At 42.0% G+C, this 21,299-nt stretch overlaps 1 protein-coding gene across 9 annotated transcripts in view; it reads left to right on the top strand.

Moving 5' to 3' along the window:
* The window catches only part of L3MBTL1 (L3MBTL histone methyl-lysine binding protein 1), a 98,599-nt gene that overhangs the window by 69,095 nt on the left and 8,205 nt on the right, over positions 1–21,299 (top strand). For 5 of the 9 annotated variants that reach the window (XM_077251559.1, XM_077251554.1, XM_077251555.1 and 2 more), the window contains exons 13-21: positions 4,406–4,482; positions 4,627–4,712; positions 4,818–4,928; positions 5,106–5,220; positions 5,731–5,845; positions 10,272–10,436; positions 10,810–10,859; positions 11,257–11,402; positions 11,585–11,647. In XM_077251559.1, the coding sequence (XP_077107674.1) occupies positions 4,406–4,482; positions 4,627–4,712; positions 4,818–4,928; positions 5,106–5,220; positions 5,731–5,845; positions 10,272–10,436; positions 10,810–10,859; positions 11,257–11,402; positions 11,585–11,647 (928 nt within the window). The remainder of the gene's footprint in view (positions 1–4,405; positions 4,483–4,626; positions 4,713–4,817; positions 4,929–5,105; positions 5,221–5,730; positions 5,846–10,271; positions 10,437–10,809; positions 10,860–11,256; positions 11,403–11,584; positions 11,648–21,299) is intronic. The other 4 variants (XM_077251563.1, XM_077251560.1, XM_077251561.1 and 1 more) reach the window with 1 other exon arrangement.

The following is a 21,299-nucleotide window of genomic DNA, read 5'->3' as shown; positions in this document are numbered from 1 at the left end:
CATTAGCTCCGGACAAAGCCACGGAAGTTGGCACAAATTGCAGGAAGTAGTATTCTAGGCAATTATATATTAGATGTGATTCAGTTTTAGCCTTTCTTCCCTACCTCATGCTTGTGATAGGTTTCTCCATATCAGCTCTTACAAGGATTTGAGAGGGAAGATAAACTGAAGCTTTTTATCATTAGATACACTGTAAATTCTGCACACTGATCACACACAATGCATAGAGAGTCCGTGTCAGTCAAGTAAGTTTTATGACTGCAGTTAATCATTGTATGGACTCACCTACTATATCACAGCAGTGCAGGAGCACACTGTGAATGGCGTTTTCCCAAGAAAAGAAAGAGGGTATAGCTGGGTGGTGAGGGATCTGAGAATTTCTAGGATGTGATAGGTCTTGATACCTCCCTGTGGTTCATAGTCAGCCTGAAACTGTCTGATTGCCAACACAAAAGAGATTGCAATGGACTGGTAAACAGATTGAAGGTCACATGACATGGCTGCCTAAAATTAAAAGGTTCATTATCTATTGATTCAACCGAGTAGGGGTAAAATTAATTAAGTGGCCGGAGTATTGTTGGTGAGCTAGCATGAAATAGAACCTTTCACCAAATTTTTCATGTTGAACTGGACACATGATGTAATAAATGCTGAAGAGCTGTGTTAAACATTTTTTTTATTTTATTTTGCCTCTCCATTGCGAAGATATTGGCCAAAGTATTAACTAAACAGTTAATTTTAAAGTGGTCATTACCAGAGAGATTTAACTGGGGGGAGGGTGGACGTGTGCTTTTTCCTCTGTATATGATGCTGTCCAATCATAAGCTGGCAGCAACACACTGAGGAAGGAAGGACACACCTCCTCTATAGCTTAGATCAGGCTTAGTGTGAGATATGTATTGAATAGTATTAAATTGTGTCAACTATGTATTGAATAATGTCAACTAAGTACCCTATGTTATTTACATGTACTTTAACGATTAAGGTATTTACTTACTATAGGGTATTTGCTCATTTTGTTTTTAGCCCAGGCTGTGTCTGTTAAATTGCCGCATTGTGAATTTGCACCTACACATTGCACTTGTACCAACATGTGTTCTGGCTCATTTCTTTGGTTTTGCTTTAGATTTTATGTACATACATGGGGGTGGTCCTGCAATTTTGGGCTGTGTATCTTGTCTATATAACTGTATATGGGCAGGAGCAAAACAGTCAGGTATGGGTATTGCTTTGCTGAGGTCTGCTGATACGTAGTGTGTGGTCCTAGAGTTAGGGTCCATCCTGATAGGCTACACGTTATTGTGGTGGGATGGCTTTTACGCTCTTTTGATCAAAATAGTGTCAACTAAGTACCCTGTATTATGTACATGTACTATTGCTATCTATTTAATTACTTAGCTTTAGTAATTTGAATAGGTGATGTCACAGGGTCTTTCTCCGGTATCACACAATCAACAGAGCGACAGATGAGTGAAAAGATCCAAGAACCTTTATTTAGGCAAAAATACGAAAGGTCCATATATCATCCACCACACAAAGAATAAAATAGTCCAGAACCCGAATGCAGTTCAGTTACAGAATAAAAGTCCAACAATCCAGCACAGAGGATAACAGTCCATATTGCATTCTTTCTCTGATGTGCTGTCTTCACATCATGGTTCCTCACAGGATCTGATCTGTGTCTCACCTCCCTGATATTTACAAGTCTCCCTCCTCATTCACAGGTCAGGAGGGGGAAGGTCTCAGGGTCTCATTGTTTCAACAAGCTAGGTCAACATGTCATTAGCATTAGCAAACAACATTATTCAATGACCCTGTGGAGAGATAACAATACAGAACTGTGGGAGAATATCAAAATGGCAAATAACAACTCATCCTACAAGAGAACCCCATGAAAATAAGTAAAATAGAAATATACACAAAAATTATACCCACATAGCATATCACACCATCACAGGTGACATGTAACAAAACTTTTGTGCAGTTGGCTGCTGCAAAAATGAGTGGCCTCACATAGCTTCCCCCCGATGAAGACAATTAATTGCTGTAAGCTGAAGAAACCGATACTGAAACTTCATTGCTTATTTTCTTTAGAATGGATTTTCCAGATGCAACGCTCTCTTTAACCAATTCAAGAGTAGCTATTTTCCCTGTAATTTGCCAGGCACAATTTCATTTTTTAAGTACATGCAAGTATAGCACAAAGGGCCATTCCAGTATTGAAATTGTGTCTCTTTTCCAATATGGTCGTATTTATATAAAGGATGTGTATATTGTGTAATTCGAGGGTGTGGCTAGAAGTTGTGGTTTCTGAGGTCGCCTTCTTTGCATTTTTTATCTTGTTTTATATATTTTTAATTTAGTTTTGTTTTTATTCTTATTTTTTTATTTATACTTACGCTTATTTTTTTTGATTGCTGATAGTCCCTGTAACTAGGGCTGACATATTAGCTGCAGTTACAATGGGAAAACAGCTTTTTAACATCCACACGGCACCGACGATCATGTAATTCCTGGGAGAGGAGCAGTAAATGTCATGGCTGCTTCCTTAATTGCACATATGATTATGCTTTCTCTGTGGGGAAATCCGGCTGTTGCAGACCCAGCAAGGACATTCATAAACGTCCCTTCAGAGTCATATGTAAACTAGCCGGATGTTTTAATATGTGGGTTTGAAAGCTGCTAAACTTTAAAACCAGGATTAACAGAGCATAAAAAATGTTGAACCATACTAATGGTTACATAACTTATTATGTAACGGTCTCAAACTATAATAGCCTATGTTTGGTACTTAAAAAGTTCATGCTAATCTGACTAATCCTTTTTTACAACTTCGTAGGCACTGTTCACAGTAGTACTTAAGGTGAACTCTATAAGGCTCTGTTGCTTTTTAACTATCAGAATTGTGCAGTCTGCTGGCCTTTTCATGGAATCATAACTCAATTGATCAGTTATGAATCTCATGGCTTCAGTAATAAAAAGAAGCTATGGTGACAGTGTCTAAAAATCAAAATACAGTTTTATATAGACGTAATATTGATAAAGTATTAATTTCCTGGTACAGTTATAAAAGCAACTGCATTTCCAGAAACAATTACACTAGACCAAGCCGCATAGCAAATTGATATTTAAAGAAAACTTGTCATGTAAAAAAACTATTAACCTGCCGATATAGGGCAAATCTGCAAGTTAAACATTAAATGGTGGTAAACTGAGGACATGGATTAAAAACTATACCCCAAAAACAGACAAAACACACTAAAATGGCCCTATATAGAGCACAAAGAAGAGGACCTACATAATACAGCTGTATGTGATATCAGATAACAAGTGCGGGCACAATCCATACCTATAGACATAACCTATGATTAGACCTGCCTGACTGCGGAGTATGGCACCCTACAAGATGGACGAATGTTGCGCCCCTGCTCACCGATGTCTCACCCTAGAAGTCCCTGCCATAATGAGGCGAAAGGAAGCAGAAAAAATATCTACAAATACGCCTTGATTGGCAACATAACATTGGATGGATAAATCATTGCTCTTTCCTGTTGACCTTCTGATGAAACATATCCAGAGGGGAAACGCGTAGCGGCATCAGCTGTAACTGATAAGTATCAGCTTAGTCACACTCTTATAATGAGGAACGTTTGTCTATGATGTGTTTTGAGTGCTCTTACTGCTTTGTACCCTTCCAGTAGCAATCATAGGGTATGGCCATAGGGTATTGATAGGGCCTGTATTCGTTGCCTGATATCACATAGAGCTGTATTATACAGGTAGCCTTCTTTGTGCTCTATATAGGACCATTTTATTGTGTTTTCTCTGTGTTTTGTTGCATAGCTTTAATGTATACCGAAATAAATTAATTTGCATTTAATAGCGTTCTAAAGCTGTGCAGCTGCTGCACTGTAGGGTTGGCTGCTGGGTGGAAAAGAACTTTCATCCTCCCGACAGCCTCTGGCTTTCAGTCTTAGAGGCGGGGCTTCAGTACTAAGAGGCGGGGCTTAGTACACTGTGAACAGTGGCTGTAACCACACCCCGGCACAGACTGACAGCCAGCTCAGCGGTGCCCCAGTTCTGAGTGTAAGTGCGTGCATTTTTGCATGTGGCGATAATGCTTGATGCTGATTAAAATTTAATATATAATTTAAAATAGTTGTTTTGAAAATGTTATTTCCATTTTTTCATCATTTACATATCAGTAACATGCCTATCTATTCTGTGATTTCCATAATTTCACAACATTTCCTTCTTAATGTTTCGACTCTTTGTTGAGGACTGTACATTTTATATTCTATCATCAACACTGCATCTTTATATGGGAAGAATCCTACTATAGTTTGAGATTAGATGCGATCAGTCTCCTTGCATTAGAAATAATAAATTATTTCTATTATCTTAGGTGTGACCCTAGCAGCCCCTATGTTCATTCTGTGGGATGGTGCCAAGAACATGGGAAGCCTCTTACTCCTCCTCAAGGTACTGTGTAATGGTGACAACAAAGTATAAGTGAAGTGAAGTTCTAAAGCCACCATGATATTCAGGAAAATGTAAAATAGTTTTAATGTTAATTTGAAAAATGTTGTGGAAGGTGTGAGAAGTAACACGACTACTTTCTTGTAGATTATCCAGATCCTGATAACTTCACATGGGAGCGATACCTGTTGGAGACTGGGTCCTCTGCAGTGCCCACCAGAGCCTTCCATACTGTAATGTTATGAAGATATATTGTAGAAATTCTATGACTGTGGCTTTTGATACTTCTCCAGTTTTCTTTACTAATAATCAGTTTTCATCCTTAAAACTTTCTTAAGCGACCTCCCCATGGATTCAAAGCCAAAATGAAGTTGGAAGCAGTAGACAGAAGAAATCCTTCATTGATCCGGGTGGCATCTGTGGTGGACACAGAAGAGTGCAGGATAAAGGTAATACACACATTTGGTCTATTAGGTGCATTTTTCCTCTCTTTCATTACATGCCAATGTCTTTTGTGGCTTTGACCATTTGCCTTGTGGGTGTTAGTGTGCTTCCATCTTATGTTTTGGGCCATGGGGAAGGGTTATTAATATCTGGGTTTCTGACAACCCATCCCACCTTCCAAGGTTCACTTTGATGGCTGGAGCCATTTGTATGACTTTTGGCTGGACGCTGACCACCCAGATTTACACCCTGTGGGTTGGTGCCAGAGAACAGGACACCCACTGCAAACTCCACTGCGTGAGTACTGCAAAATATAATCCGGCCGTGGATGTCTAAAGAAAACGGAATTGTATACTTCAAACAAAATATTAATCCCCAAAATGCATGCAGAGAATTGTGAATAGTGCATTACTTATCACAGTATATCAAGTAAATACAGCTAATCAGAGTGACTATGCCTGCAACATGGTCAGCAAGGGACCAAATCAAGTTCAGCTTGCCTTGATCTGCCAGTGACGATCTTAAGTCTCACATTTGTGTGCTGGCCCTTAGATATGAATTGGTGATTTTGATCCATAGCTAAGATCAAAAATGGACATGTCTATGTGACTTTTTTGCAGACACAATGTCGGTAAAAAAACATGAACATGTGAACAGCCTCATAGCGTAAAATGGGTACGTGTTCTATCTGTGAAAAACTAGGATAGAACACGTATGTCAAAAATGGACGTCTGAATGAGGCTTTGGTTTGGGTGGCCAGTAGCAGAAAACTAACTTTCCTTTGTTCACTTCCTGCTCTTTTCACAGAACACCGTGATTCCCCTAACCTATCACCCAGTGCTTGTGTGTCTCTCAGCTGTAAAGGGATTTCTCATGCACGAGGCAACAAATACAGTTTCCAGCACAGGTCAGCCGCGCTCGTGTAAGCTGCTATGACTGTAGAACCACATTGCTTCTTTATTTTAATTAAGAGCACCCCTGACAGAAAGCAGCCGTAAAGTACACTTTAATCAATAGATATTTGAATAAAAATATGTTTCACAACTGGATGTGTAAAAAAATGCTCCTGTGCTGAGCCTGAGATAATCTTATAAATGTGCCCCTGCTGTGTACTGTGTAATGGCCGTGTCTGACTGTACAGGGACATGGTGTGATCATACCACAGCTCCTGGGCTGGATCACAGTTTTTGGTTTCTGTGAGGAAAAACATTTCCCTGCATGTTTAAAAAGGTGTTTTACCTTACAGAAAGAATCAGCTACCCAGGAGCTATGGTATACTGTATATCTGACCATGTCCCTGCAGTGGACACATCTATTACACAGGGGCACATTTATAAGATTATCTAGATTGGGATAAGAATATTTTTTTAATACATCCAATTCTGGAAATTATTTTTAATTCTACGATCTATTAATTAAAATGTACTCTGTTTATGGGACAGCCCCTTTAAATCTCATAACCCACCAGTGACTCTGCTCTGAGACTTATCCATGAGATGTTGTGAGAGGGTGTGTTACCACACCACACATTCATCTGCCCATATACAGTGGGTACGGAAAGTATTCAGACCGCTTTAAATTTTTCACTCTTTCTTTCATTGCCGCCATTTCGTAAATTCAAAAAAGTTCTAATTTTTTCACATTTATGTACACTCTGCACCCCATCTTGACTGAAAAAAATAGAAATGTAGACATTTTTGAAAATGTAATAAAAAAGAAAAACTGAAATATTACATGTTCATAAGTATTCAGACCCTTTGCTCAGACACTCATATATTAAGTCACATGCTGTCCATTTCCTTGTGATCTTCCTTGAGATGGTTCTACTCCTTCATTGGAGTCCAGCTGTTTTTATTTAATCTGATACGACTTGATTTGGAAAGGCACACACCTGTCTATATAAGACCTCACAGCTCACAGTGCATGTCAGACCAATTGAGAATCATGAGGTCAAATAAACTGGCCAAGGATCTCAGAGACAGAATTGTGGCAAGACACAGGTCTGGCCTAGGTTACAACAGGATTTCTGCAGTACACATGGTTCCTAAGAGCACAGTGGCCTCCATAATCCTTAAATGGAAGAAGTTTGGGATCACCAGAAGTCTTCCTAGACCTGACCTTCTAGCCAAACTGAGCAATCGTGGGAGAAGAGCCTTGGTGAGAGAGGTAAAGAAGAACCCCAAGATCACGATGGGTGAGCTCCAGAGATGCAGTAGGGAGATGGGAGAAAATTCCACAAAGTCAACTATCACTGCAGCCCTCCACCAGTTGGGCCTTTATGGCAGAGTGGCCCAATGGAAGCCTCTCCTCAGTGCAAGACATTTGAAAGCCCGCATAGAGTTTGCTAAAAAACACATGAAGGACTCCCAGACTATGAGAAATAAGCTTCTCTGGTCTGATAAGATGAAGATAGACCTTTTTAGTGATTATTCTAAGCAGCATGTGTGGAGAAAACCAGGCACTGCTCATCACCTGCCCAATACAATCCCAATAGTGAAACATGGTGGTGGCAGCTTCATGCTATGGGGGTGTTTTTCAGCTGCAGGGACAGGACAGGACGACTGGTTGTCATTGAAGGAAACATTACTGCGGCCAAGTACAGAGATATCCTGGATGAAAACCTCTTCCAGAGTGCTCTAGACCTCAGACTTGGCAGAAGGTTCACCTTCCAACAAGACAATGACCCTAAGCACATAGCTAAAATAACAAAGGAGTAGTTTCAGAACAACTCTGTGACCATTCTTGACTGACCTGAACCCAATTGAGCATCTCTGGAGAGACCTGAAAATGGCTGTCCACCAACATTCACCATCCAACCTGACGGAACTGGAGAGGATCTGCAAGGAAGAATGGCAGAGGATCCCCAAATCCAGGTGTGAACAACTTGTTGCATCATTCCAAAAGAAGACTCATGGCTGTACTAGCTCAAAAGGGTGCTTCTACTCAATACTGCGCAAAGGGTCATGTGATATTTCAGTTTTTCTTTTTTAATACATTTGCAAAAATTACTAAATTTCAGTTTTTTTTGTCAAGATGGGGTGCAGAGTGTACATTAATGAGAAAAAAATGAACTTTTTTCAATTTACCAAATGGCTGCAATGAAACAAAGAGTGAAAAATTTAAAGGGGTCTAAATACTTTCCGTACCCACTGTATTACTGTTGAACTAGATTGCATACTCTGTCTCCCCTTGGAAGGAGAATGCAGGGCACTGTCCATTGAAATAAGGACACAAACAACAAGAATTATAATAATCTTATTTATATGGTGCCAACATATTCCATAGCACTTTACAAATCGGAGGGTAGTTGTACAAATAATATCAGACATTACAGAGTAATGCTAGACTGTCAGCCGAATGATGCTACAGATGATCCTTCAGCTGTCAGCCATCTCAATCGACTCTTGCATACACATGTTCGTTTGGCCAAGTGCTCCTGTGTTCTCTATGAGAACGCCGCAGACTGACACGATGACCGACGACTTATCTCATCTCAGGGAGAACAATGCAATCAACAGTCCGAAATCGAACATGCGCGCTTAACATCTCTCTCAGCCATCAGTCGGCTAGTTTATGAACAGTAGACCGTTGGCCAAACTTGTTGATATTGGCGGGTTCAAGCGACATTTGTCTTTTGGGACCTAAACACATTCAAACAAGGGGATTGAGGCTCCTGCTTGCGAGTTTATAATCTATAATAAAATAGGGGTGACACAAAGGGTAAAAAAGTGCTTGTATTGTATGGTCCAGCCATAATTATAATTACGGTAATAAGGGTGTTAAAGCAAAGCTATGTGACCTGGTCTCCTTCCAATATCTGTATGAGTGAATGGATGTTGTGGGAGCAGAAAATAAAGGATTCCGAGGAAAATTCAGGAAAGGAAAACAGACATTTGTTAGATTAGTGAGGTTAGGTGATAGGACAGTCTAAAGACAAGTGTATTTGGGGAACACTTAAAACTGGATTTTCTGGGGAAATGCATTCCAGATAATTGTAGCAGCAGAGAAGAGTCTTAGAGATGAGAGTGTGGATGTTGAAATTATGGAGGATATTAGTCTTAGATCATTAGCAGAATGGAGAACACGGGAAGGGTGGTAGGCAGAGATTAGATGTAAGGTGGCAAAGCAGTGTGGTGAGTTTTGTGGATGAGGGTGATAAGGTTATGTTGTATTCTATAGCACATGGGTGCACAACAATTTTTTTTGTCAGAGGGCCATATTGCCATACTAAACTAATCCCAAGGGCCGCAAAAAAACATTTAAAGAGGTGCCTACATGAATACATCACTAGAACCACCATCACTACATTAGTACATCACCAGAAACAAGTTTTCAGTATTTGAGGAGGATTTGGAGAGTTTCTGCAAAAACACACCAAATCGTCATAATCTCAAATCTCTAAGTTTGGAAGATTTTTAAATTTTAACATAGCCATGAAGCACAATATGGATAGCAACATGCACAAGATCAGAACCAATGTCAGCACATGTACGCGGAGCCGGAGCCACCCTTAGTACATGAATACAGAGCCAGAACCAAAGTCAGTACATGAATGCAGCGCTAGAATCACAGTCAGTAAATGCATACAGCACCAAGTTTAGTGCAGCAATCAATTGTAGTGTCAGCTCAACAGTATGATGGCTGGACATTCCCATCTTGTTTGTACGTGCATATAATTGTTTGTACAGATGAACGAGGCACCTTCAGGTATCTTGAAATTGTACCCAATGATGAGCCAGACTTGTACAAGTCCATAATTATCTTCCTGATATGTTGGTTAATTTCTTTACACTTTCCCATGATGCTACACAAAGAATCAGTGTGTGTCAGGTGTGCATTAAAATCCATCCACAGGTGTGTCTCTAATTAACTCAGATGTTGCCAAAAAATCAGAAGTTTCCAAACACATGACATCATCATATGGGCAGTCCAGAATTGTTTAACGGCATAGTAATCTTACTGTATGTAAACTATTGACTTTGTAATAAGTAATAAAAATGCCTTAAAACATTCTCTCTCTCTCTCTCTCTCTCTCTCTCTCATTATTCTGGCATTTGGCAAATAGTAATAATTATGGTAATTCTTATTGACCTAAAATAGGAAAGGTTTATTCTGATTTCATGTCAGATATTGAGAAAAACATGCTTATGTGTCATTTTATATAGTATACGAGTATATGTAAACTTCTGGTTTCAACTGTATATAACTGTTCATAAAAATGACTGTGTGTCAATAATGTTCCCCATAGCAGATATAAGGAATAATTAACCAGAAATATGCTTGAAGAACAATGTTGAGATAAGATAACATACAAGAAGAGGCAATCATTCTTCTGTTTTTACCCCTAGGAAGTGTCCCACTCCTGGCTGTGATGGTTCTGGCCATGTGACTGGAAGATTCACAGCTCATCACTGTCTGTCTGGTTGTCCCCTGGCCGATCGTAACCAGCAACCAGCGAGAAGCAGAAATCCTATCCCACTGCCACCTCGGAGGAAATCCAGACACCATGGCAGGTGACAGGACAATGTGCAGACGCATGGCCTAGTTGTGTCTCATGGATATTAGTTAGGTGGTGTCAGTATTAAGCTTGGTAATGCCAAAATGATAGGCTGCTGTGAGGATAGTCAGCCTTCACAACCATTCCCATTATTCATGTCTGTGAGTCAGAATCTTCTTTTGTAGACTCCATTATTTCTACAAAAAGTAAACTATAAATATCATCTTCATATGGGAAGGAAGTGTTATTATACTCCAAAATCTGGATCCTTTCACTGTTGTATGTAAGTCATTGCTACCTCTCATGCCCCACTATTTAGCCTCATCCCACACATTATATTGCTGCGGTAAATTCCATGAATCTTAAGTAACTGGCATGTTCTATTATAGAATTGGACGTCCACCCAAATATCGCAGGGTGCAGCAAGACGCCTTTCAAGGTAAACAACTGAGTACATTTTACTACTTAGAATCCCAGTTTCTAACCCATGTTGGATGTAAATGATTGATGTCTACTAATGGTGAGTGAACGTGCAGGGATAAGGTGTTATTCGAGAATGCTTGTGTGCTCACCGGGTGTCGAAAAACATGTTTGAGACCCCGCAGCTGCATATCTCGCGGCTGTTCGTCTGCCGCAGTACATGCAGGGAAGACATGCAGGCCTGAGGACTTGGAACATATTTTTTGAGCATGCCCAAGACACTCGCTTAGCACTCAAGCACCCTCGGATAACACCTTACCCCAGCAGGTTCGCTCATCACTAAACACTACATATGACATCTCCTACTATTAACAGTTAATGTATTATGTTGCGCTTGTCTTTTTCTCTCTCATCAGACCCAGTTCACCAGTCGCTTTTCATGTCAGCCATGTCTGTCCATCCTGATCGAGCCCTTGCTCACTGCTGGGAACAGCACTGCCGTCTATTGCCCGGTGTAGCTGGTATCAGTGCAAGCACGGTCTCCAAGTGGAGTACAGAGGAGGTATTCATTTCCTCACAGACCCTGCTGTGTGGATCATATCTATAAGCTGAGTGCAGGCCAAGATGCAATCCATACTTGTATGACTACTGTGGGAAAAAGAATCACTTTTCTAAAAAATTAGTGTTGCTTATTTTGGATATTTGATTTTTTTTGACAAATTAATTAATGACATTTTCTTTTAGGTGTTCAACTTTGTGCAGACGCTGACGGGATGTGAGGACCAAGCCCGACTGTTCAAAGAGGAGGTGAGAAATGTCTTTTTTTTTTCTAGTGTCCTAACAGTTTCAGACCCAGTGCTTAAGATGTTAAATACCTAACAGTAAGTGCACCTAAAGATCTAATAAGTGCAGATTTCCATGAGAGATGACCAGTTAAAGGGGTTGTCTGGGATGAGTAACCATGAGTGATGAGCGAATATACTCGTTACTTGAGATTTCTCGAGCACGCTCGGGGGTCCTCCGAGTATTTTTTAGTGCTCAGAGATTTGGTCAGCTGCATTTAGTTTAGAACATGGGAGGCTGGGGTGGGGGTCACTGTACAGTAAAACCCAACGAGGTGGATGCACACTCCCCCACATCCCCGGTGTTTCTACAGTATACATATGGCCATATGATGATGAAGTATCTACAGGGCTGTCGCTTTGAGTAGGGATCCAGAGCACCAGATAGGCAGAGCACCCTAGATTTGGCAGTGTCTTCTTTAGGTTCTGTATGTCACTGCGGTATGAATGCAGGGCAGCTGGTGCTCACACAGAAAATGGCCTACAAAGGTCAAGTAAAAGCTGTCTATTGTATAAAGGAACCAGTTGCGCTGAAGCTTGCAGCATAGATGGGTGAATATTATTCTGTAAAGGTCATGACAAAGTGTCCAATGGGCCCTATAAGCACATCAGCACAGCTGTCACTCTATATTCTGTACGCTGGATATTAGCTAGTCATCTGTTACTTATACTGCACAGTATCATTACTGCTCGCTGTGCCGGCATCTGTTCATGCTGAGCATATAATAAAGGGATGAATCCATCTAAGCCATCTATATGAGTTTTCAGTTCATATGAAGCTGTATAAAAAGATATTTTGATATCTGTGATCCAATGTCATATTCCAGAGAAATCCACGTTTTTCTTATATGTACGGTAAATGAGCTGTTCAGGGATATAGACCAGACACTGATCTGTATGAGAATCTGCCTCTGAAGTTATTATAAATGAAAGGAACATTATCAGTGTGAGATGAGACTAAGGGTATGTGTCCACGTTCAGGATTGTTTCAGGATTTGGTCAGGATTTTATGCAAGTAAAATCCTGACCAAATCTGCACCTGAGGTCACTGGCAGGTCACCTGCGCTGTCCTTACGTTTTTATGCTATGTAAGGACATGCTGCGTTCTTAAAAAACGCACCGCATGTGCGTTTTTGCGGGAAAGCCGCATGCGTCTTTTACTGCATAGTGGAGACGGGATTTCATACAATCCCCTCCACTATGCTGTAACATCTGGACGCTGCGTTTTTTTACGCTGCGGCTCAACTCTGCGTCAAAAATGCAGCGTTTCCTGAACGTGGACACATACCCTGACACAAAGCAGTAGAACTGAACTTTGCCATCTTACAAACACATTAGCAGCTGAGCTCTCACAGCTCTGCTGTATTACACCATCAGCACAACCCTGTCTGCCTGTGAGCTGGAAGGAACCTGCTGATCTGCCATGTATAACCACACAGAGCTCTTCAGTGAAATCAGGAGAGCAGAGAGCGGCCATTACACATCACACTGGTAACCATTACACGTCACACTGGTAACCATTAACCCCCTAGAGACCCTGTCTTTTTCTTTTTTGCGTTTTCCTTTTTCGCTCCCCTTCTTACCAGAGCCATAACTTTTTAATTTTTCCGTCAGTATGGCCATGTGAGGGTTTATTTTTTGCGGGAGGAGTTGTACTTTTGAGTGACACCATTGGTTTTACCATGTCATGTACTAGAAAATGGGAAAAAAATTCCACGTGCGGTGAAATTGCAAAAAAGGACAATCCCACAACAGTTTTTTGTTTGGCTTTTTTGCTAAGTTCCCCTAAATGCTAAAAATGACCTGCCATTATGATTCTCCAGGTCATTATGAGCTCATAGACACCAAACATGTCTAGGTTCTTTTTTATCAAGTGGTGAAAAAAAATTCCAAACTTTGCTAAAAAAAATAAATAAAAACAAATTGTGCAATTTTCCGAGACCCGTAACGTCTCCAGTTTTCGTGATCTGGGGAGGGCTTACTTTTTCGGGTTGGATGAGGGATTATTTTTTGCGTGCCGAACTGACGATTTTAATGATACCATTTTGGTGCAGATACGTTCTTTTGATCGTCCGTTATTGCATTTTAATGCAATGTCGTGGCAACCAAAAAAACGTAATTATGGCGTTTAGCGATCAGTTTAATCCTTTTTTTTTGATAGATCGGGCGATTCTGAATGCAGCGATGCCAAATATGTGTAGGTTTGATTTATTTTTATTGTTTTATTTTGAATGGGGTAAAAGGGGGGTGATTTAACCCCTTTCTGACATCTTACGTACTATCCCGTTGAGGTGGCCTGGGCCCGTATGACTACCGACGGGATAGTAAGTCATATGTGAACAGCCGCGCTCACGGGGGGAGCGTGGCCGATGGCGGCCGGGTGTCAGCTGATTATCACAGCTGACATCCGGCATTATGTGTCAGGAGCGGTCACGGACGGCTCCCGGCACATTAACCCCCGGAACACTGCGATCAAACATGATCGCAGCGTTTCGGTGGCATAATGGAAGCATCGTGCAGGGAGGGGGCTCCCTGCATGCTTCCTTGAGACCCTCAGAACAACGCGATGTGATCGCGTTGTTCTGAGGGTCTCCTCCGTTCTCCTCCCTGCAGGCCCCAAATCCAAGATGGCCTGCAGGGAGGTGGCTTGCGAGCGCCTGCTGAGAGCGCCGGCAAGCCTCCAGCACTGCATGTCAGATCGCTGATCTGATACAGTGCTGTGCAAAGTGTCAGATCAGCGATCTGACACTGTATAGGGATGTCCCACCCTGGGAGAATGTAAAAAAGTTTAAAAAAAGAATATTACACTGTGTAAAAATATAAAAAAAAAAATCCTAAATAAAGAAAAAAAAAATTGTTCCAATAAATACATTTATGTAAATTAAAAAAAAAAAATACAAGTACACACTTTTAGTATCGCCGCATCTGTAAAGACCTGAACTATAACACTGTCCCACTAGTTAACCCCTTCAGTGAACACCGTTAAAAAAAAAAAAAAAAACGAGGCAAAAAACAACGCTATATTATCATACCGCCGAACAAAAAGTGGATTAACATGCAATAAAAAAAAAAGAAGGATATAAATAAACATGGTACGAACTGAAAACGTCATCTTGTCCCGCAAAAAACGAGCTGCCATACAGTATCATCAGCGAAAAAAAAAGTTATAGCCCTCAGAATAAAGCGATGCAAAAATAATTATTTTTTATGTAAAAGAGTTTTTATTGTATAAAAGCGCCAAAACATAAATAAAAGATATAAATGAGGTATCGCTGTAATCATACTGACCCGAAGAATAAAACTGCTTTGTCAATTTTACCAAATGCGGAACGGTATAAACGCCCCCCCAAAAAGAAATTCATGAATTAATTTTTTTTTTCATTCTGCCTAACAAAAATCGGAATAAAAAGCGATCAAAAAATGTTATGTGCCCGAAAATGGTACCAATAAAAATGTCAACTCATCCCGCAAAAAAGAAGACATCACCTGACTCTGGACCAAAATATGGAAAATTTATAGCTCTCAAAATGTGGTGCCGCAAAAACTATTTTTGCAATAAAAAGTGTCGTGTGACAGCTGCCAAACATAAAAACCCGCTATAAAAACCCACTATAAATAGTAAATCAAACTCGCCTTTATCACCGCCTTAGTTAGGGAAAAATAATAAAATGTAAAAATGTATTTATTTCCATTTTCCCATTAGGGTTAGGGTTGGGGCTAAAGTTAGGGTTGGAGCTAAAGTTAAGGTTAGGGTTGGGGCTAGAGTTGGGGTTAGGGTTACATTTACGGTTGGGTTAGAGGTGTGTCAGGGTTAGGGGTGTGGTTAGGGTTATGGTTATGGTTGCGATTAGGGTTAGGGGTGTGTTGGGGTTAGGGGTGTGTTGGGGTTGGGATTAGGGTTAGGGGTGTGTTCGGATAAGAGGTGTGGTTAGGGTTTTGGTTGGGATTAGGGTTAGGGGTGTGTTGGGGTTAGGGGTGTGTTGGGGTTAGGGGTGTGGTTAGGGTTGGGATTAGGTTTAGGGGTGTGTTGGGGTTAGGGTTGGAGTTTGAATTGGGGGGTTTCCACTGTTTAGGCACATCAGGGGCTCTGCAAACGCAACGTGACGCCCGCAGAACATTATATCAAAGTCTGCATTCCAAAATTCCACTTCTTGTGGTCCAATTTCTCCTGTTACCATTAGGAAAATAAAAATTTTGGGGCTAAAAAATCATTTTTGTGGGAAAAAATGATTTTCTATTTTCACGGCTCTGCGTAAACTTTAGTGAAACACTTGGACCAGTCCATCAAAGTCTGCATTCCAAAACACCACTTCTTCCCTTCCGTGCCCCGACGAGTGCCCAATCAGTAGTACTCAGGACAAATTGGACAACAACTTTTTGGGTCCAATCTCTCCTGTTACCCTTGGGAAAATACAAAACTGGAGGCTAAAAAATCATTTTTGTGGGAAAATGTTTTTATTTTTATTTTCATGGCTCTGCGTTATAAACTTTAGTGAAACATTTGGGGGTTCAAAGTTCTCACAAACCATCTAGATAAGTTCCTTTGGGGGTCTAGTTTCCAATATGGGGTCACTTGTAGGGGGTTTCTACTGTTTAGGCACATCAGGGGCTCTCCAAACGCGACATGGTGTCTGACCTCAATTCCAGCCAATTCTGCTTTGGAAAAGTCAAACAGCGCTCCTTCCCTTCCAACCTCTGCCATGCGCCCAAACAGTGGTTTACCCCCACACATGGGGTATCAGGGTACTCAGGACAAATTTCACAACAACTTTTGTGGTCCACTTTCTCCTTTTACCCTTGGGAAAATAAAAAATTGGGGGCGAAAAGATCATTTTTGTGAAAAAAATATGATTTTTTATTTTTACAGATCTACATTATAAACTTCTGTTAAGCACTTGGGGGTTCAAAGTGCTCACCACACATCTAGATAAGTTCCTTAGGGGATCTATTTTCCAAAATGGTGTCACTTGTGGGGAGTTTCAGTATTTAGGCTCATCAGGGGCCAGGGCTGCCACTAGGAATTTCGGGGCCCCATGCTGGCAAAATTTTCGGGGCCCCCTTGAGGCTCCGCCCAGGCTCCACCCCAGCTCCGCCTCCACCCCTTGAACTGTCCACAGTCAAAAGATTTTTAAAGCCGCCACCACGACAGGGTCGGGTGTTGTGAACTCCGTTTTCAGGCTCCCTCTTGTGGTCACAGATGGTATTGTGTGACTTTGGTTTTTTGGCTCCCCCTGGTGGTTTGGTTTATTATCCTGCGGGTCTGGCTGGATCAGCTGCCTCGTTATTCACCAGGGAGGTTCCTATTTAGCTCTGCTTCGCTTCCACTTGTTGCCGGCTGTCAATGTATTCAGTGCTATTCTGATTACTCCTGATTATCTCGTTTTCTGCCTCTTCAGGATAAGCTAAGTTCTGTTTGAATATTTTTTGCTCATCTGCCTGCAATATGATTTCTGTGTATGATGAGTCTAGTCCAGCTTGCTAATATGTGATTTCTTGTTGCTGGTAAGCTCTGGGGTACGGAGTTGCTTCCCCCGCACCGTTAGTTGGTGCGGGGGCTCGAGCAATCTCTGCGTGGATATTTTGAATAGGGTTTTTTTATTGACCGCACAGTTCCCTTCCTATTTTCTGCTATCTAGTATTAGCGGGCCTCATTTGCTAAATCTAATTTCATCTCTGCGTTTGTGCTTTCCCCTTAACTCACCGTTAATATTTGTGGGGGGCTATTCTATATCTTTGGGGTCATTCTACTGAGGCAAGAGAGGACTTTCTTTCCCTCCAGGAATAGTCAGTTTCTCAGGCCGTGAAGAGACGTCTAGGATTTTCAGGTAACGTTCCACGGCTACTTATAGTTATTTGCGGATAGGATCAGGTTGCGGTCAATCTAGTTACCACTTTCCCAGAGCTAGTCATCTGTTCAGTTACTTAGCTAGTCTGACATGCGATCCTTGCCACTAGGATCATAACAGTCGGGCCCTACCCTACTCTAACCTATTAAACATTTGTTAAAGTATCCAATACAATTTAGGTATATTTTTATTTATTTTTCAATTTTTAAAATGACCAATAATACCACATACAGGGGACAAATACCACCGCACCATGACCAGACCAGATATTACCACCATATGATCACCAATAATACCACATACAGGGGACAAATACCACCGCACCATGACCAGACCACTTATTACCACCATATGATCACCAATAATACCACATACAGGGGACAAATACCACCACCACATGACCAGACCACATATTGCCACCACATAGTGACCAAATAATAGCACATGTAAGGAACAAATACCGCCACACCATGGCCGGACAACATATTACCACCACATAGTGACTGAATACTACAATACTGATCAGTAATAATAAAAAAAACACAATACTAATCTACTATATAATTGTCTAAGGGTCACTTCCGTCTTTCTGTCTGTCCTGCTGTCTGTCTGTCTTTCTTTCTGTCACGGATATTCATTGGTCGCGGCCTCTGTCTGTCATGGAATCCAAGTCGCTGATTGGTCTCGCCAGCTGCCTGTCATGGCTGCCGCGACCAATCAGCGACGGGCACAGTCCGACTAGTCCCTCCCTACTCCCCTGCAGTCGGTGCCCGGCGCCCGCTCCATACTCCCTGCAGTCACCGCTCACACAGGGATAATGCCAGCGGTAACGGACCGCGTTATGCCGCAGGTAACTCACTCCGTTACCACCGCTATTAACCCTGTGTAACTAAGTTTTTACTATTGATGCTGCCTATGCAGCGTCAATAGTAAAAACATCTAATGTTAAAAATAATAAAAAAATAAAAAATCATTATATACTCACCTTCCGCCGCCTTTCCCACTCCTCGCGACGCTCCAGTGACCGGTCCATGCAAGCAGCAGGTTCCGTTGGCAAGAATTGTCTACGAGAAGGACCTGCCATGACGTCATGGCATGTCATGTGACCGCGACGTCATCACAGGTCCTGCACAAGAAGGAGGCGACAGAACTACAAGGGGCTCTCGGAAGGTGAGTATATGTTTATTTTTAATTTTTTAACCTGTGACATATGTGGCTGGGAAATATACTATGTAGCTGGGCAATATTCTACGTGACTGGGCAATATACTATGTGGCTGGGCAATATACTACGTAACTCGGCAATATACTACGTGGCTGGGCAATATACTACGTGGACTGTGCAATATACTACGTGGCTGGGCAATATACTATGTGGGCTGGGCAATATACTACGTGGGCTGGGCAATATTCTAGAATACCCGATACATTAGAATCAGGCCACCATCTAGTATCAGTATTCACAGGAGATCTGTACTTAGTATGCAGTGTCTGTGTACAGGTAATACATTGATCACCAGTGACATTATACACTGGTGCGCTGTATATAGTGTATAATGTAAAGGTAATTCAGTGATCACCGGTGACATTGTACACAGGACCACTGTATATAGTATTCAGTGTATAGCATCAGTGTACAGCTAACAAACTGACTCACCAGTGACGTCTCTAGGTGAAGTCCTTCATCTTTGCTTTTAATCTTCATCCAGCATAGACCGCCGTCACTTCTTCCAGCCAGGGCTCGTCTCTGCAGGAAATAACAGTTATCTAGAGCACCGCTTGCAGAACACATTACTTATTTTTTTTCCCAAATTCTAAACTACAACAGATGAAGAAAAAAAGTGACAGTGTTGGTCTGAACAGTAACAGGACCGCTCCACCCCCATTTAAAACAGTATCCTCAAAAAATAAAATAAATAAATACATTACTGCAGTAATAATATCCCTTAATTAGCCCCTATGGTAACAATATTCCCCATCCTGGCCACTGTGTGTCTAATTCCTGGCTCTAGCCATATGTTCTCCTATCCTGCCCCCATGTGATGTCCCATCCTGCCCCATATGATCTCCCCATCTGTCCCATGATCCTGCCCCATCTGTCTCCATCCTGCCCCATATTCCTGCCCCATCTGTCTCTATTCTGTCCCGTGTCTCTAATCTGCCCCGTGTCTCCATTCTGCCCCCTGTTTCTCCATTCTGCCCCGTTTCTCCATTCTGCCCACTGTCTCCATTCTGCCCACTGTCTCCAATCTGCCCTCGTGTCTCCATTCTGCCCCCGTGTCTCCATTCTGCCTCACTGCCTCCATTCTGCCCCAGTGTCTCCATTCTGCCCCCTTGTCTCCATTCTGCCCCCTTGTCTCCATTCTGCCCCACTGTCTCCATTCTGCCCCACTGTCTCCATTCTGCCCCACTGTCTCCATTCTGCCCCCGTGTCTGCATTCTGCCCCAGTGTCTCCATTCTGCCCCCTTGTCTCCATTCTGCCCCGTGTCTGAAATTCTGCCCCCTTGTCTCCATTCTGCCCAGTGTCTGCAATTCTTCCCCTTTGTCTCCATTCTGCCCCCCGTGTCTGCATTCTGCCCCCGTGTCTCCAATCCTGCTCCCGTTCTTGTGTCTCCATCCTGAAACATTGCCGCTTTCAATTAAAATAATAATAATAAAAAAAAACAACTTTCTTCTTACCTGGCCGCGGTCCTGCGGCGAAGAGAAGATCCCTCCCGGCGTTTCAGCATGCACTCGCCGGCGAATGACAATGACGTCATACGCTGGCGATGCGCGCTGACGTCAGATGCCAGCCTCCGATTGGCTGGCGGCTTTAACCATTGCCTTGTGGGCCCGCACGGGCCCAGAAGGCAAACTGAACCTGCATCTTGGACGCAGGTTCACGATAGAAGCCGCCTGCCGCTGGGGCCCAGGCCCGGTGAGCAGAAGTGACGGGGCCCGATGCGGGCCCCCTCTGCCCACCGGGCCCCATACGCCAGTCAGGGCAGTAATGCCCTGATGGTGACCCCGTCAGGGGCCCTCCAAACGCGACATGGCGTCCTATCTCAATTACAGCCAATTTTGCATTGAAAAGTCAAACAGCGCTCCTTTCCTTCCAAGCTCTGCCATGCGCCCAAACAGTGGTTTACCCCCACATATGGGGTATCGGCGTACTCAGGACAAATTGCACAACAACTTTTGGGGTCTAATTTCTCCTATTACCCTTGGTAAAATAAAACAAATTGGATCTGAAGTAAATTTTTTGGTGAAAAACATTCCAAAAATTCCTGTGAAGCACCTGAAGGGTTAATAAACTTCTTAAATGTGGTTTTGAGCACCTTGAGGGGTGCAGTTTGTTGAATGGTGTCACTTTTTTTTCCCTCAAAGTGACTTCAAATGTGATGTGGTATCTAAAAAAAAATGGTGGTGTAAAAATGAGAAAACGCTGGTCAACTTTTAACCCTTATAACTCCCTAACAAAAAAAAATTTGGTTCCAAAATTGTGCTGATGTAAAGTAGACATGTGGGAAATGTTACTTATTAAGTATTTTGTGTGATATATCTCTGTGGTTTAAGGGCATGAAAATTCAAAGTTGGAAAATTGCGACATTTTCTAAATTTTCGACAAATGTCCATTTTTTTCACAAATAAACACAAGTAATATCAAATACATTTTACCATTATCATGAAGTACAATATGTCATGAGAAAGCAATGTCAGAATCATCAGGATCCATTGAAGCGTTCCAGAGCTATAACCTCAAAGAGACAGTGGTCAGAATTGTAAAAATTG

Source organism: Ranitomeya variabilis, chromosome 4 (genome assembly GCF_051348905.1).
Source record: "Ranitomeya variabilis isolate aRanVar5 chromosome 4, aRanVar5.hap1, whole genome shotgun sequence".
Classification (NCBI taxonomy): domain Eukaryota; kingdom Metazoa; phylum Chordata; class Amphibia; order Anura; family Dendrobatidae; genus Ranitomeya; species Ranitomeya variabilis.
The sequence above is the reverse complement of the archived record's forward strand: the minus strand, read 5'-3'. Positions and strand labels throughout refer to the sequence as shown.